The sequence below is a fragment of the Urocampus carinirostris genome, chromosome 9 (genome assembly GCF_059441175.1).
Source record: "Urocampus carinirostris isolate Australia breed hairy pipefish chromosome 9, RoL_Ucar_1.0, whole genome shotgun sequence".
Classification (NCBI taxonomy): Eukaryota; Metazoa; Chordata; class Actinopteri; order Syngnathiformes; family Syngnathidae; genus Urocampus; species Urocampus carinirostris.
In genome coordinates, this window is record NC_142357.1 from 31,530,895 (window position 1) to 31,549,720 (window position 18,826).

An 18,826-nucleotide genomic window follows, 5' to 3' on the forward strand; every position below is an offset into this window, starting at 1 on the left:
GCTTCACATTTCCCAATAGCGGCCATGATCTGTGCAGCCATGTAAGGCGCAAACCTGCTTATTGGGGGTAATTGAGGGTTCAATGTCTTACCCAAGGACACTTCGACATGTAACACGGACAAGCCGGGATTCGAACTGGGATCCCTTAATCCTAAAATTAACTGGTTGCCAGTCAATCGCAGGGCACAAAGGGACAGACAACTCGCTCATTCATTCACACCTAGGGACAATCTGGACCGGCCAATCCACCTGAAAATGCATGTCTTTGGAATGTGGGAGGAAGCCGGAGTGCTCGGAGGAAACAGGCGAGAACATACAAACTCCGCACAGTAAGTCAGGTAGCTGGATTCGAACCCACACAGGAGGTTCCCAAGACCTTAGAACTGTGCCGCACATGCGCTAACCACTGCGACGCCATGCTGCCCTGTCTGTACGTTTGTTTATTCTAAAATGTATATCGTCACTGCTATTCTAAAAAGATTTATCTCCGCATTTTTGTAATTGTTACATTTTTGCCTGAATGGAATATGCTCGAATATAAAAAATTAAATGATCTTTTCCCCCTCATTCAAAACAACGAAAAATGGGTTGATTTGTTCACTTTGAGTCTCTGTAGTTTGCGTTCTTCCTTGTTTTCTGCAGCACTACACAATACGGCGATATCTAGTGGTCAAATATTACACAGTGTCCCTTTAAGAATGTGTCTAAAACAGGAAAAAAAAAACAACCTCAAGATTCATACATGGCCTGTTCCTTTTCTCTGTGCTTTCGCTGCCTTTCTTTCCTCGCTCGGCTTTACGCTGGGAGGGGAAACTAAATCAAATCAACATTCTGAATAATAATCAGCACCAACTGACTAAATCACCATCAAGCTGAGAAACTAGGAACACTCAATTCATTATTGTTTTCGGAATAAACCCTACAGTAATAACCTGACGTTAACTTTATTGTTATTCTTTGCCTGTCGTACATCACAATTTAAGACTTACCTTTCATTTCAAAACAGAAAACTGTTTGTGTGATTTAATGGGTCTTTTATTATGGTTTGTTTTGGTGATTGTTTATATGAATGCTAATGCTTTTTTTTTAATGTTATGTATTGCATTTTAATTTTGTAATAATTGATGAATGGAGAAAAGGAATGGCAAGAAAAAACAGGCTTTAGCAGGTCTTGGGGTGCACGTGCTTGATATCCAGTAGCTGTATCCAGGGTTGGGTAAGGTTACTTTAACTTGATTACTTTCAATTACTTTTGGATTACTCCAATACCAAATATGTTAATTAAAGACAAAATAAACTAAATATGACGAAAATTACTGAACTTTGTGCAGGCTTGGGGAGTAACGGAATACATGGAACGGCAAAAATGATGTTGGCAAGCTGTTTGGATTTATTTTCATTTTGTTTCTGTCGCATTTTATGTTAGTTTTGCCGGAGATCAAAGAGATCAAAGCCAGGAGAGAAAGCTTACCACGTGTTGTGAGTCATCATTTTATTCATATTTAGTTTCTTTTGTCTTTTATTAGCATATTTGGTATTGGAGTAATCCAGTTAAAGTAACCCTACCCAACCCTGGCTGTGTCCCCCCGGGATACAGCAACTTCACTTTATGGTGTGGAACAGTGTCTGAAACTCAGGACAAAAATGTACCGAACAACAGGGCAGACAATTCTGAAAAGTTGCCTGCCTAGACAAAAAGTTGCCTGCCCCATTTTTCACAACTTGAAACACAATAAGACGACTAATACAAAAAACCCCGTTGTTGCAAGGAATATATAACAGAACAACTCTTTGAAATTAAGTTTATTATAAATCTATTTATAACATTCATTGCATGTGTATGACATCACTGTTTTCCATCTGCCATCAGTATGTACCTGTATTTACTCATCTTCATTCAAGTAATGTTTGCGTTGCATCATCTGCTGCAAGCCACGTGAACTCCTCTTTCCACGATGCTTTTAATGTACATTTACGTTTTGTAGCGTCATAGATTTTGTTAGCTTCTTTTGAATCTTTCTTCTGGGGCTGAGGTTTTGGCTTGATTCCTAACCACTTCTCCATTATCTTGTGTTCTCTTTGTGCCTACTTTGGAAAATTATATGCATTTCTTTTGAAAAAGTTGTCGGCCACCCGGGTGGAGACGTTTTGTAAGTTGTACGCCCAATGTAAAAGATGCACGCCCCCGGGCAGATGTTATTTTAGACACTGTGTGGAATAACATGTTCATAGGCTCCTCTTTACAGCATCTTCTCCATTATCCAACATGGACAACAAATTACTTTGTGTGTCAGAAAACTTTGCAGGGTTTCTTTGTCTATAGAGTTACATCCTCAAGTTGCCTGTCTGCTATTGGTCAACATCATACAATCGGCTGTTATGTCAATTCTTTGCATCTCGGTATCATGAAGATGCAGTTATGCTATTTGCTGATTTAGTTCCTAGAATTCCTCTCTAGTTCAGACAGACTTTGCGAGTCAGTAAAAAATGTTTGTACAGTATTTATTTACGATGGGTCCCGTGGCTCACTCTAATGCTTAAGGGGTAAGCAAAAACATGCTAACTATGGAAACAAGGCTTGCGGTTATCTAGCATTATGAAAAAGTACACAGATCACTACCCACTCTGGTCATAACCAATCAAAAATCGGTAGTATTTGTCATGATGACTGATTAGTATCACCAGTGCCCGCTCGTTTGGCTCCAGCCGCTGTGGGCTACCTGATTGGTTCCCTAACCTTTTTAATCCCAGTCTTTTCACTCGCCTGTTGTCAGTCCGTCAGTGAACCTCTGTTTCTACAAGGCAAGCATTTTGACTCCGACTCCCGTCGGTCCCGCTTTTTGCACCCGTTTTTCCACCCGTCCGTTCCTGATCTCATTCTGTGAACGGCTTGCTTCCCGTGTCCGGCGAGCACCGGATCGCGGGCGCTGCCTTTCCTTGTGATTAAGGACATCACAAATAAACATGACTTGACTTTACTAAGTTGGATGCAGCATGCAAATAATAAATCCAGTTTTTAAATTTAAGGATTGGAAAAATATTGTGCCCCTTACCTGTTCCACAAAAAGAGTGCAATTCATTTATAAATAGCAACATTTTGAAAATGTACAGCAAATAAAATTCTATTATTACAGTTTGAGTTTGATTTCCGCGATTTACTGTCATGTCCTGCACGGTTGTCATGGCGCCCAGCTGGCCCCGCCCCTTGACACCGGCTGACCTGATTACTCCCATGGGTACTTAAACGTGCCTTTTGGAACTGCCCTTTGCCAGATCATTGTTTACCATTGTTGAAAACCTGTTTATGCCTGTTTGATACCTGTTTATTCTTGTTGTGCTTGTTGGGCTTTGTTGCACTTCGGTGTAACATTCTGAGAGATTCCTGCAAGTTCTGTTTAATCCCGTTAAATGCCTAGTCTGTAGTTTTGCCTGCATTTGAGCCTGCTTTGTTTTGTTTTTGGTCCGTTTGAGTGTTGGACACCTTTTCTTTCTCAATTAAAGTGACAGATCATCTACGCAAATGAGTTCCAACTTCCTGCTTCCTGACCCGTTTCAAGACAGTCCCGTTCCGCTTCGTGACGTTTACCTTTGGTCTCCATTGCCGTTACTACCCACCTTTGGCTCTCGCTGGCCAGTAGTCACGCGCTAAGTGACGCGCAGACCCTTGTTTATACACTCAAGACCTCAAGCACGTGGTCTCACCTCAGATGTGCAGCCACCCCCAGGTTGTGTGTTTCTGTTTACGGACGGTGCAGGTGGAATTCGACTTGATGATGCTGCCATTTGCATTGGCAGGCGCTTCTCAGCAGAGCTTCAAACGTTGGCTGCGGGCCATTTGGCCGCTTGTCAGCTTGAAGCGCTTTCTAAAGCCCACCTGTCCACCTGGGCGTACGCGGCTCCTGTGTGGCGTTTTTGAGTGAAGAGGCTCCCGCTTTCTTTTGTGCCTGTCTCAGGGATCCTGGTGATCTCCAGAGATTCATCAGGACCAAATGCTCGGTGCTTTTTCCAGTCTGCACTTGGAGCTGGTTTGAAGCTCCTCGTGATGATGTATGCTAAAATCTGTTGGAAAAATGGGTTGTTTAAGAGTTAGAAGACAGACAGCTGAAGTTATCCATCCACCCATCCATTATCTGCACCGCTTATCCTCAGTAGGGTTGCGGGGATGCTGGAGCCCATCCCAGCTATCTTCGGGCAGTGGGCAGGGGACACCCTTGAACTGAAAGAAAATGTCAAAGAGCAGACATTAAAATAAGACAAATCATATTTCAAATGAGGGTGGCGTGGCGGATGGGTGGTTAGTGCGCAGACCCATGGTGCAGAGGTTCGGGGTTCAAGTCCAGCTACCTCCCTGTGTGGAGTTTGCATGTTCTCCCCATGCCTGCGTGGGTTTCCTCTCACATCCCAAAAACATGCATGTCAGATTTACAGGCCAGTCCAAATTGTCCCTTGGTGTGAATGAGTAAGTGAGTTGTCTGTCTCTGACTGGCAACCAGTTGAGGGTGTCCCCTGCCCACTGCCCTAAGATAGCTGGGATGGACTCCAGCATCCCCGCAACCCTACTGAGGATAAGCGGTGCAGATAATAGATGGATATTTCAAATGAGCATTTTTATCTGTTAAAAAAACAAGAATTTGTGTGATTAATTTCATTTGCTAAATGACCCCCGCCTATTGTTGAGCAGTTTAACTTTTTCTAACATTAAATACAAGGAGTGAATATATTACAAGCAACACATATTCAACAAGATGGCTTCACTTTTGTCCACGCCAGGTAAAACCGAGAAGGAAACATGATTATGGTCTACCCAAATTACCAGTGTAACAATAATGTCCATTAAATGCATCAATTACCAAAGATGGTGTTTTGCAAAATAAATCCTGTTTCAGTTTGTATCTGCTTTTTAACCCTCCCCCCCTAAAAACTGTAATCCTCTCTTAGGTCCACCTCTTTGAGAAGATGGTGGAAATGGAAAACGTTGTTCTACTCTCCAACCAGGACCTCAATGACGACGCCACTCCTCACAATCCTCGGGAACGCTACCTAAGACTGACAAACGGGATTTTCCTTAACCATGTCATGAGGATCATGTAAGGCTTTTTTTCAAAAAAATCATGCAACACGCTAAAAAAATGTCATCTTGTCACACGGACCGGATTTATTTTTAAATCTTGTTTTGGAGGAATTTAAATGTTTTGCTACTTTGCAAAACAGCAGGCCCCTGAAAAGCGGCATTAATCCGATAGAAACGTATGCTGATGCGTAGCTAATGCGTTCCCAACACCTGATACCCTGGAATCAGGGGTGTCAAACTCATTTTAGCTGGGGGCCACATGCTAGAGAAAACCCCCACAGGGGTCTGCACAAATAGGTTTAAGAGAGAGAGAAAAAGAAAGAGAGAGAAAGGAAAAATAGAGAGAGAAAGAAAAGAGAAATATTATAATTATTATTATTATAAATATTATGTTTATTTTTATTGTTGTTATTATCATTGGTGCCGCAGTGACATTTGGTAACTAGACACATTATGACGTTGAGGGATGGGTATTGCGAAGATTAGTGTATAATATATGTGATTATTGTAATTATTATAATTATTGATATCTGACCTATGTAATAAGTATATCCATGAGATTTTGTTATATTAGACATAAGAGGAAAGGAGGATTTGTAAAATGTATTTAATAGGGAAGATAAAGGGGTAGGAAAAATAAGCATTCGAACATGTTATGTGACATTATGTAAAGTTGGCCGTTTTTAATATGTGCATTTCTCAGCATTCAATGCAATAAAAATAACTTGTTTTTATATTCCTAAATATAAAAACAATCTTTCTCACACACACACACATAAAGTAACGTTTAAATCATCAGTCTAATTACATCTTTTATACGTTTATTAATCTTATATTCATTTATTGTGCAGTCGTGCTCATGTGTGTGTGTTCCTTTTCCTGTTTTCTACTGACGAATAATAAACCACGCCTACGGAGTGGTAGTTCCTGTTCGCCGAGAGAAACAGCCGGGTGAGCATGGCGCTACCACGAAGTAGTTTTATAACTTAATATCTGTTTTTACTTGGGAAATACAGCCACCAAAGAGTTTTTATAATGTTTAACTTTAACACATTATTTTGTTGTTGACTCATTGTTTGTGTCCTGTTTTTATTTTAATGTTCGAAATAAAAGTTTTCATTCATTCAAATATAAAAGAGTGAGAACGCAGCACGGGGACGCAGTGGTTAGTGCGTGTGCCGCACAGTTCTGAGATCCTGAGATCGAACCTCCTGTGTGGAGTTTGCATGTTCTCCCCGTGCTTGCGTGGGTTTCCTCCGGGCACTCCGGTTTCCTCCCACATTCCAAAAACATGCGTGTCAGGTAAATTGGCCGGTCCAAATTGATCCTAGGTGTTAATGAGCGAGCGAATTGTCGGTCCCTTGTGCCCTGCGACTGGTTGGCAACCAGTTCAGAGTGTCCCCTGCCCACTGCCCAAAGATAGATAGGATGGGCTCCGACACCCCCGCGACCCTACTGAGGATTAGCGTGGCAGATGGTTGCAATGGATGTTAAATTAACAATAACATAAATTAGATGGCAACACAGCGGCGCAGGGGCTAGCGCGTGAGTGGCACAGTTCTGAGGTCATGAGATCGAACCTCCTGTGTGGAGTTTGCATGTTCTCCCCGTGCTTGCGTGGGTGCCCGAAGATAGCTGGGATGGGCTCCAGCACCTACGCGACCCTAGTGTGGATAAGCGGTGCAGATAATGGATGGATGGATATAAAATAAATAAAATAAAAAAGAAGAGCAGGTTACAGTGGATGTTGCATAAACAATTAAATTAAAAATAAAATAAACCAAGTATAAAATAAAAAATAAAATAAAAAAGAAGACCAGGTTGCAATGGATGTTGCATTAACTAATAATACACAGATATTGTCAACAGGAAATATAAGTCATTCATAAGCTAGAGAATAGAAGTGTTTTAAGCTTAGATATAAACAGTTCCGAAATTAGCACAAATACATCGCAACTAGATTTGAAAAATGATGCCGCATAAACATAATATCCACTATTAAAAGGAAAAAGATTTTCTATTGCCTTGCATGATTACAATATAACATTCATCACACTCACATACCTAATGCTTGCATTGTTAAAGAGTCCTTTTGATAAATGGCATTCATACGCATCCCATTCATTTTTGCCGCAAATACCCAGCGAAACATGAAATGAATACTGCATATGAGTCACCACGACTAAACTCCTCATCAGCTTGTTCTCCAAAACCCCCCCCTCCATCTTTTTTTTGCAATTGACAAGCCGGCATCTCCGGTCAGCAGTTGGCGGAAGGCTGATGAATTTGGCCTGACTTAACCTTGGTTATTTCAACAGCTAATTGCATGAGGATTCTCACTGGCAGCGCGGAGGGCTCATTAAAATTGTATTCATCGACTGCAGGATTCCAACGCCGCATACAGATTTTCTTTTCTTCATCTGGGGCCGAAATGCGGCAATGGTCTGTTTGATCAAGCTGTAGTAAATATACTTTCCATGCATATGTGTTTCAGAGATCCCAACCCGAGGGTGGAGAGGTTGTTCGACGGCGACGCGGACGACTACATGCAGAGAATACAGAATTTCTCCGTCCTAAATCGACATTTGCGAGCCTTTTATCAGGTAGGGGGGAAGAGCAAGATGCTACGTTTTTAGATTTGGGAGTTCTACGCATGTAAATCCGGTTTGGATTCCGAATGTGAGCTTAGAAAGGGCCACTATGAGCTTGAAAGCAGTTGGCTAGCATATAGCATGTTTCCGGGTAGTACACAATTGCTCATTTTATAAGTTTAAAGTTTAGTAGACACTCAAAATAAGGAGAGAAGACATCAATTTGTTTTGAGCTTGCCAGGAGAACAGGGGAAGACCCCGAACTGAATGTACCAAAACATGACCCACAAGTGTAGCCATGTCTTACATAATCAATTTACACGGAATAGGACTGCAGCGAAACCACTACAAACCATTCAGTATGATTGTATTAACCGCTCTCAACCACATGCAGCCATCGCAGTGTTTTCGCTTGTTAACACTACTGGTTACATATTGAAAATGAAAACAGTGAAAACGTGATATTTGATGAGTGTTTGTGAAGCTTTTTGGGAAACAACAGTTAAAAAAATGGTTGGTGTTCATTTTAATGGAAGTGAAAAAGCTACCTTCTGACAATAACAACATACTTTAGCTAGCGGCATCGAACGGCTTTTACAACAAATACACGAAACCACACACACTTAGCCGTGTTTAGGTAGTACAAACAACCGCTCGCTTTTGGTATAAAAAAGTCAAACTTGAGATGAAATGTGACGGAAGAGAATATACTTACATCGCGTCGCCGAGTTCCTCCATGATAAACAGCGCCACAGAAGAAGGGGGTGAGGTGGGAGGAGTTGAAGGAGGGGGGGTGAGCAAAGCGGTAACTCACCATGACTAAGCATTGTGTCAGGGCCTCCCCCTCCCCTTCACAATAAGAGTGTCCACACCGTGTCCTCAGTTGACATAAGCTCGCGCTTGCTCAAGTCAATAAATGCTTTTATTAAGTAGGTAAGGTATATTTTTTAGACCCGCGAAGCTCTGAACCCGCAAAAGTGGAACCGCGAACTAGCAAGGTTCCACTGTATAGTCTCTCATCTCATCTCATTAGCTGCACCGCTTATCCTCAGTAGGGTCGCGGGGGTGCTGGAGCCCATGCCAGCAATCATCGGGCAGTGGGCAGGGGACACCCTGAACTGGTTGCCAGCCAATCGCAGGGCACACAGGGACAGACAACTCGCTCACTCATTCACACCTAGGGACAATTTGGACCAGCCAATTCACCTGAAATGCATGTTTTTGGAATGTGGGAGGAAACCGGAGTGCCCGGAGGAAACCCACGCAAGCACGGGGAGAACATACAAACTCCGCACAGGAAGTCTGGAGCTGGATTTGAACCCACGCAGGAAGTTCCCATGACTTGAACTGTGCCGTACATGCGCTAACCACTGCGCTGCCGTGCTGCCTCACTGCATAGTCAAATGTATAAAATCCTTTAACTTCTTAAAGCTACGGTAAATTATTGAAAAATGTTGGATTTTTTTTATATTTTGGGTACAAACTTCTATTATTTAGTGGCTACTCTACAGACGTTTTAGGGAGTGTCTTATATGCGATTTAGGCTTAAACGCGAGTGTATACGGTACTTGAAGTCGTTTTGGTTTTGTTCCTTGCAACGGTTTGATTTTGACACCCCTGTGCTGGATGAATCCTCGGCTTTATCTTTCTCAATTTCACATACTCGGCGTTTTATTTTTAGAAAATCAAACACAGCAGTCTAGTTATTAACTCCACTCAGACTGTTCTCTGTGATGTTTGATATTCACAGGAGACTTTACTTTACTGGGACTCCGAATGAGATGTTGGAAATTAAAGGCTAATTAGTTAATGAGACTTGCTAATGAGATTTGCTTTGCCCCCCCCAAAAAAAAACTGCAAACGTGGTTTAAAAGCATTTCCAGATGATAAAAAGAGGTGCAACGTCTCTTTTCGGGGCAAGAACTGAAACGACTTCCGACTCATTATAAATAGAGAAGCCTTTTAAAAGGCAGAGACATTCCTCAGCTAAAACATAACTCAAGGCTACAAGGGAGAGGGAGGGAAGGAGGAGAGCGTTTTTCGCTGGAAGGTTGCAAAAACACGGAGGAAGATGGAAAAGCCAGGCAACTATTAGTCTCACTACAAGAGCATTCCTCCTAGGGAGATTGTAAATAGTTGCAAGTGCACTCAGGGGATGGCGGGGCATTTGCACGAACAAGAAGATGAAACAGAACATCTCCTTCCTCTATTATGGAGCAAATTGGGTGATTTGCTTTTCTCTGCCATCCTGGTTGGTCGTAAGGGCTAGTTTTGGGGCAGGAGGTCCAGTAAATAAGTTGAATTTATTGGTTTCCCTCCAGAAACGCCAGTCAGGTGGAGTCTGCAATTTTTTTGTGTTTCACTTCCTGTTTTGCGGTGAATCATTTGTGTTTTTGAAGGCTTACAGCAGGGGTGTGAAACTCGTTTGAGGCCTACATGTTAGAAACATACTCTAATCTAGATAGATAGATAGATCTAGAAATAGATAGGTAGATAGATCTACAAATAGATAGATAGATCTAGAAATAGATAGATCTAGAAATAGATAGATCGATAGATCTAGAAATAGATAGATCTAGAAATAGATAGATAGATCTAGAAATAGATAGATAGATCTACAAATAGATTGATTGATCTAGAAATTGATAGGTCTAGAAATAGATAGATCGATCTAGAAATACATAGATAGATAGATCTAGAAATAGATTGATAGATCTAGAAATAGATTGATAGATCTAGAAATTGATAGGTAGATGGATTTAGAAATAGATAGATAGATAGATCTAGAAATAGATTGATAGATTTAGAAATTGATAGGTAGATGGATCTAGAAATAGATAGATAGATTCCAGCAGTATCCTTGTGTTGAAAATAAAACAATAATAAAGTAAAAGGAGTATAATACATAAATACCCGTGTTAAAAAGTTGGATTTTTTAACACGGGTATTTATGTATTATACTCATTGTGTTAATATAGAGTATTTAAATAGTGCTACAAATACACACTGTGATAAAAATAGGGTAATATGCAAGGTTGAGTAGGGTTACTTTAACTGGATTACTTTGAATTACTTTTGGATTACTCCAATACCAAATATGATGTTTGCAAGCTGTTTGGATATATTTTCATTTCGTTTCTGTCGCATTTTATGTTAGTTTTGCCAGAGATCAAAGAGATCAAAGCCAGGAGAGAAAGCTTACCACGTGTTGTGAGCCATAATTTTATTCATATTTAGTTTATTTTGTCTTTTATTAGCATATTTGGTTTTGGAGTAATCCAAAAGTAATTGAAATTAATCCAGTTAAAGTAACCCTACCCAACCCTGGTAATATGCAAATGTGGGGGATGTGGTTTAATGTGGGCTTTTACTCCCCCGGGTGGAGTTAAAGAGCCTCATGGCATGAGGAAGAAATGATCTCCGCCATCTGTCCGTGGAACAAGAAGTAATCTAGAAATCTAACCTAATCTAAAAAGTGGCCGAGCGGTCTAAGGCACTGTATTTTAGTCGCAGTCCCTCTCGGTCGGAATCCCACTTCTGACATACCATTTAGGATTAAACTGATTTTATTAAACGGCCAGTGCAGTTCATTTTACGTAAATTTAAATGTGTTTAAAATGGCTGAGTGGTATAAGGCAGTCCCTATGGATACATGGGTCCGAATTCCACCTTAGACATTCCATTCAGGGTTGACCATGTGAACGCAATCGTTTTGCCTTAAACAGCGCATCCGTGACTTTTACTTTACGATAATTACAACGAACTGGGTGTGTCCTTAAATGTTATCTGCTTGTTAAAGGGTAGTCAGCAAATTATAGCTACAGTGGGTGCTTTGCTTTAGTAGTGGCGTAGTGTCGCGACGGATCACCACCTTATCGTGGTGGGGCTTTTTGCACGTCTCCATGACCCCTAGAGCTATGTCGGCGGGAGTCTCGTACTCCTGGTAGGGTTACCCAAGCCGAACAGGTCGAAGGGTAGAGTCCAGACTAAGAGTGATCCCAAAAGCTGGTGGCGGCACGCTTTGAGGCGGTTTCCTACAGACCTGGATCCCGTTAGCCGCCTGCAGTTGTAGAAAGATGCCGGTCGTCTAGGGTCTCCCTTGCCACTGGAACCATCTTCTTTACAATCAAGATAGTGGCGTTGGGGAAAGCACACCCCTTACGCCACTTTAAAAACCATCAATTGCGCAGGTATCCTCTTTTACCTGAGTCTCTAACCACAATCCAGGATCGGACTGTTCAAACATCTGCAGACTCACAAATAAAAGAAGATGGTCATCATCGAATCGATGGACAACCCCAACAACGAGTGGCGCCTGGGTTTGGAGACATCAAGTGGACATATTTAAAACTGCAAGTCATTGTTTGACAAGGATGCGCCTCATTTTTCTCCTGCGCTTCTCAGCATTGTCGCGCAGGCCGGATTGAATCCGTTTGCGGGTCTTATCCAGCCCGCCAATGGTATTTTTCACACCTTTGGTTAAGAGACACATTTGATTTAACCAATATAAGACAACGTGACATGTGTGCTTGACACCCGGTCTCTAGACGGTAAGATTTTTCACACATCAAATGTGCTTGGGACGAGTATTCTTCTACCGCCCAAACCATCGGGGATTCATTATAAAAGTTCAGAAGTGAAATAAAGTTTGAACGTGGCGTAGCATGGACTAAAAGTGTCAAGGGAGAGAGTGTCAAGTATTTGTAGCTTTAATCCACCCTTGGCTCCCTGAGTGCAGTTCTGAACTCTCTGGGAACCAAAACAATCGTAGCAAGCGTATGTAATGAGCTACATTTGTTTTAGGGTCGAATGACAGATAAACATACTGAGACTCGTTTGCTTTGTGCTTCACCGTTGATTTTTTTAAAAAACTCCCCCCTAATAATCAAAAACAAAAATGAAATACGTTGAACACTGTGTCAGTCTCAAATCACTTGTATTTGTAGAGCACATTTCAGGAAATTAAGTGCTATATAAAAACATTTAGTATACAATAAGATTATAAAATCCTCTCCTTAGCCCTACTGTCATGTCCTGCATGGTTGTCATGGCGCCCAGCTGGCCCCGCCCCTTGACACCGTCTGAGACGCATTGGACTGATTGCTCTTGGAGTACCGTATTTTCCGCACTATAAGGCGCACATAAAATCTGATTTTTTTTAAAAAAGCTGACTATGCGCCTTATAATCCGGTGCGCCTTATATGTGGATCAATATTGAATTACAGGGTCTCGCAACTTACGGTAAGCAGCCACGGACTCCATTTTTCGCGTAGAAGAAGAAGTGCGCTGTGCATACTGGGAAATATTAAACAACGATTCTCTTTTAACTGTGACGAACCACAGAAAACAACCTCTTGAAGCTTATCTTCAAAAGTAAATATCTTTATAGAGCTTATTATTTTATGAAATGTTTATTTTTTAGAACAAAACAATACAGGCTACTTATACAAGCCTTAAACATACTTATCTAAACCTTAAACATACAAAATATAGCACTGAAGCAACTTATGAACATACTCAATTTACAAACGATCGTCTGGTTCGTAAGTCGGGCAGCGTCTGTACATTCATACAAACATACACAATGGTTAAAATACAATAAAACACATAATAAATAGTAATACAAATAAAATATAATCATGGCAAGGCACAGACTAACCATGTTAGTTATTCAAACAGATAGGGATGGCAACGGATTTTCAGCCATTGAAGCACATCCTAACAGTGTGAGCCCCTCAAATGAGAAAACACTGTAATATAAAAATAGAAATAAAAACCACTGCTGAAAAAAACAGTGCCTGAGTGGTTAGCGCGTCAGGGGCACAGTTCTGAGGGCTCCACCAACCCGGCAACCTTACTGAGGATAAGCGGTGCAGATAATGGATGGATGGATGAAAATTCAGGTACAAAGTAACAACAAACACAAACAAACAAGTACCGTATTTTCCGCACTATAAGGCGCACCGGGTTATAGGGCGCACCCCCAAAAAATAGTTTTTGGTCCTATATTTTCCATACATAAGGCGCACCGGATTATAAGGCGCTACAATGGGAACGTCGACAAAACAGTCAGATAGTTCAGTCAAACTTATTAACCCCTTAACATTCCAAAAGCTTGCAAAGAAGCAAATACGTGTCCCAGACATATACGGAAACAGTGTCTGTAGGATGTCACCAATCACTCAAATGCATCGTTCCAAATATCATTCGCAAGGTTAAAGTCTTGGGATTCAAGAAATGCCAAACAGTTCTTAGTTTCCATTTTATTTTTTGCTGGCAACTGTGTGGACAGCAAAGTAAGAATTTTATTGTTCAGGGAAACGGGGTTCTTTACTGTGCATATGACAATAAACACTTTGAATTGAATTTAGTTTAAAAATAGACTCATCACAGAAACATCAACATCGTTCTAAAACAAGATACCGGGAAAAAAAAGCCGCATAGCTCACCTGAGTTCTCTTGCAGCCATCACGTTCAATAATGATACATAACCATGGTCTTCTTACAACCGTGAGTGTAGTAAATCCAGGAGAGTCATACAGAATAGTAAAAAATGTTTTCTCTATGCCGTAGTGCAACCCAACGTGTGATTCACATTCATCTTTTTTGGCCAATTGCAGGCTTTGTTTCGCCCCTTTAGCCTATGCGAGCCTGTAAATGATAAAAAGGATCCGCCCCCTTTACCTCCGAATAACTTTAGCCAATAGTGACTGATTCAAATGATGATTGACACATTGGTTAGGAAATGAAACGCCGGTATCTAAATCCCAGCATACACCGCGGACTACTTCGCCTTCGGGGAAAAATCGAGTCGGCGGCTGCTTGCCTTAGTTGCAAGACTTTGCGACTTAATATTGATCCATATATAAGGCGCACTGTATTATAAGGCGCATGGTCAGGTTTTGAGAAAAATAAAGGCTTTTAGGTGCGCCTTATAGTGCGGAAAATACGGTAGTATAAAAAACAACAACAAGAAAGAAGAAATGGAAACAAACCTGACGAGAATACAGCAAAAACCTGACGACCTCTGCTGTCGGATACAGTCAATATAAAGAGCCGCAATAACGAAGTGCAGGTGTGGAGATAAATTGGGTTCAGGTGGGTGCTCTACCTCCATTCGTCCCAGGTTAGTGCCATCCAGGGGGGGAATAGTGTGCCAGATCCTGACATTAGGATCTATTTGGACCCTAACTGTAGGTAAGTACAGTCCCAAACCAATTGCAAGGTTTATCGAAAAGAATCTCCATCCATCGCTTCAACCCCCCAGATGTAAAGCTAATGAGCATCCGCAAGCGACATTTTAATTAAGTTGGATAATCTACGGAGGAAATCTGGCATATAAAGCGCTTCAATCCGAATAGCCAAACTCCACGATATGGAGATCATAATGTCACAGATGGATTTTAATTCTTTTTACTGGCGCAGCCAGAAGCCTGGTGGGATTGTTGATTCTTGAATGCAGAACTCTAAAGCGGTTGATTATTTTCAGAGGCGGACTCGTAACACAGATTAGAACAAATTCCTGCCTCTCTGTATTTGTTATGGAAAACGGCACTTGCCGCTCTTGATCCCGGCTGGCAGATGCCGGCGTGTAGCGTGGCGGCACGTGATTGCACGCGTATCAACCGTGTCGTTAATCTGTGGAATAAACGCCGTCTTGATGAGGACGCCAAATGGTTATGTTTGCGCAAAACTAGGCGACATTTTCAAGCAAATCGCCCAGGAGAATGACGACAGCAATGGTAATCTTTGACTGTAAACTGTCAGGTTCTGCACGGTTGCCATGGCGCCCAGCTGGCACCGCCCCTTAACACCGGCTGACCCGCATTTTCTGATTACTTCTGTGGGTACTTGAACGCGCTCTTTTGAACTGCGCTTTGCCAGATCGTTGTTGGAAAGTTGTTTATGCGTGGTTATACTTGTTGGACTTTGTAGCACTTCGGTGTAACATTCTGAGAGATTCCTACAAGTTCTGTTTGATTCTGGAAATGCCTAGTTTGTAGTTTTGCCTGTGTTTGACCCGTTATGTTTTTTTGGTCTGGTCCCTTTGTGTTTTGGACAACTTTTCTTTCTCAATTAAAGTGTGAGGACGTCTACGCAAATGAGTTCCTACTTCCTGCTTCCCGGTCCGTTTCATGACATAAACAGCTATATTGTCAGGACCAGCACGGAGACAGGACCCACTTGCGTTACGTTTCTTTCCGTTTTTTTTGGGGGGAAAGTAAAGGTTTGTACCCACAATCCGGTGGGCGCTGGGCACAGGTCACTCTGAGCGCGGAAGTGGGACTTCCGTGGCGAGCGATGGCAGTGTCGGGAAAGGAAAAACGGGTCAGTAGCCGGGACAGGAGAGCAAAAATGTAGTCGGGGTGGGAAACGAGTCGTAAGCCAGGAGAGGAGAGTAGACGTGGTTAGGATCAAAAACGGGTCGAAGCCGGGGAACAGACAGGAGCAAAAAAACAGGTGGATGTCAGGGCCGAAAAAGGCTTGCCTACTGTAAACTGAGGTTCTCAGATGGACTGACAACAGGTGACCGGAGTGGGTTTAAATAGGGGCAGAGAGCCAATCAGAGTCCGAGGCAGTTGGCGCCAAAGGAGCGGGCACAGGTGCATCACATGGGTAATCATGACATATATTTCCTATGTTATGATGGACTGATCTTGCTATATGTAGAAATAAATGTATAAATAAACGCCTACAAATAGATGCCATAAAAAAACTCCCGCCGATGAAGAAATTACTCAATACCTTAATATAAAACCATTGCAAAGTATTCATATATCTATGCATTTTGTCATTTATGTCACGACCAGAACGGAATCAGGATCCAAATGCTCAGCGTTAACCACAAGTTTAGTGATAGAAAGAGGAAGGGCAGCGCCTGCGATACAGTGCTCGCTCACACAATTGGATCGTGATCCGAATACGGAAGTGGATCAAGGACGGAAAAACAGGTCGATAGCCGGAACAGGAGAGCAAAAACGTGGTCAGGATCAAATACGGGTCATAAGCCGGGACGGGAGAGCAAACGTGGTCGGGGTCAAAAACAGGTTTTAGCCGGAGACAAACGGGGAGATCAGGAACGGACGGGTGGAAAAACGGGTGCAAAAAGCGGGACCGACGGGAGTCAGAGTCAAAGGGCTTGCCTTGTAGAAACAGAGGTTCGCTGACGGACTGACAACCGGAGAGTGACAGGACTGGGGTTAAAAAAGGACAGGGAACCAATCAGGTAGCCCGCAGAGGCTGGCGCATAATGAGCCGGCACAGGTGATACTAATCAGTTATCATGACAAATTATTTGACCATTTGGGTCTTTAATCATTTTTTATAATGTTTATTTTATTATGTAACTTGTCTTGTATTTCGTCACGTGTTTTTCATGTATTTATGTGGTTTGTGGCGACAAAATAAACAACAAAAACACCTCACACAATTATGATAAAATAATGAGATAATACACCACAAAATACATGTAAAAATACACAGGAACAAAAAATACATTGATGTAAATAATTATGTTCTTATGTATTTTGTCGAAAACAAAACATAACTATATAATGACATAATACACGATAAAATACTGGCCAGAATAAATGACAAAATACATAACAGAATGAATGAAAGAATACAGAGCCCAAAAAATATTTGCCCCCTTCCTGAATTCTGTGTTTTATGCATATTTATCACTCACAAAGGTTTCAAATCATCCAACCAATTTAAAATTTCAACGAGACAACCCGAGGAAATACAAAATAGAAGTTTGAAATATTGATTGCTTTTATTAAGGCCCTAAAAAAATCAAAACCTATCTGGCCCTGCGTGAAAAAGTAATTTCCCCCAGTCTTCCTAAATCACAAAATAACTGTGACGAACCACAGTTTTAAAAAAGCTGTGGTCAAATCCACAGACCACATCCAAAATAGTTTGCCACCACCTGTGTTGAATCAAGAAATCATTTTCTGATGAATCTGTTAATATCAAGAACACGATTGACATGCCACGATCCAAAGAAGTTCCAGAAATAATTAAACAAAAGATTAAAATCTATCATTCCGGAAAAGGTCTCAAAGGGATTTTCAATACTGTGTTTTAAGTCAATCACATAGATATGTTATCTGACTGATAGTGGTAGGATGTAAGGTTGGGGAGGAGGACGTTATCTTGCATTTGCGCATCAAAGGTTGCCGTGAAAACTCCACCATAGGGGGTCCACCCCTCCCAGGAGGCCGGAACCGAGAGCTGGTACACGTCTCACCTGGCAAGGGCAGTCTGATTTTGGCCAGCCAGAAGGCAGGAGGGATGTCCTAACAGGAGGAACTGGACCAAGGTCCTGACCAAGTCTCAGCTCAATGGGCAGCCAGAGAGCCTTACCAAGTCAGCAGCCAGGCTTCATCAGGCTAGCGGCCAAAAAGGTTGGACAAGGCCAGTGATCTCAGAGAAGCCTCTGGCCACCAGCAGTTAACCTCTGCTTCAACACCCTGCATCCTGTGGTCCTCGTCCCAACCGGCTCTCAAGACTACCAGGATTCCTCATCGTTCTACAGCCAAGGAGATCAAAACAAGGCTGTCATCTTCATCGAAGCAGAACTTCGCAGAACATGTCGTTGTTGCTAGGCATTGGTATTGTGACGTAAAAGGGGGAACTCTATCAAAATACAATAACGTAATAATCAAGCCAACATTGTTGTCCATCCAAATGGTGCCAGATTAAGTTCTCAACTTCTTGTTTTGTTTTGTTTTATTGTCTTATTATTGTTTTGTGTTCTATTCAAGTTTCTTCTGTAGATGGTTAGTAAAATAAAACTCCATAAATCTGTGAGTGTGTGTGTGTTGATTAAAGTATATTGAACTATCAAAAACGGTAACAAGAATTTGCCTAAAGTGTGTGTAGCCACCCTTCAGAATAACTAAACAAGGTTCTACTGGCAATGGACTCCGGCGCTTCATCACTCTTGCTGCTGCTGACTTTAGTGATGCCTTTGACACTGTGACCATAATATCAAACTAGAACGGTTGGAAAAATGGATTGGTCTCTCAGGAACCGTCCTCTTATGGTTCAGATCCTACCTTTCAGATAGGACCCACTGTGTTAAATATGGCGAAATGACATCTGAGCCCTTTAATGTTACCTGTGGTGTTCCGCAGGGTTCAGTACTTGGCCCCCCTTC

General features: G+C 41.9%; 1 protein-coding gene across 1 annotated transcript in view; it reads left to right on the forward strand.

The window, feature by feature from the left end:
• Nucleotides 1-18,826, forward strand: part of ccdc88b (coiled-coil and HOOK domain protein 88B) — a 162,575-nt gene that overhangs the window by 973 nt on the left and 142,776 nt on the right. The window contains exons 2-3 of the mRNA XM_088344141.1: nucleotides 4,939-5,087; nucleotides 7,566-7,674. Of these exons, the coding sequence (XP_088200267.1) occupies nucleotides 4,939-5,087; nucleotides 7,566-7,674 (258 nt within the window). The remainder of the gene's footprint in view (nucleotides 1-4,938; nucleotides 5,088-7,565; nucleotides 7,675-18,826) is intronic.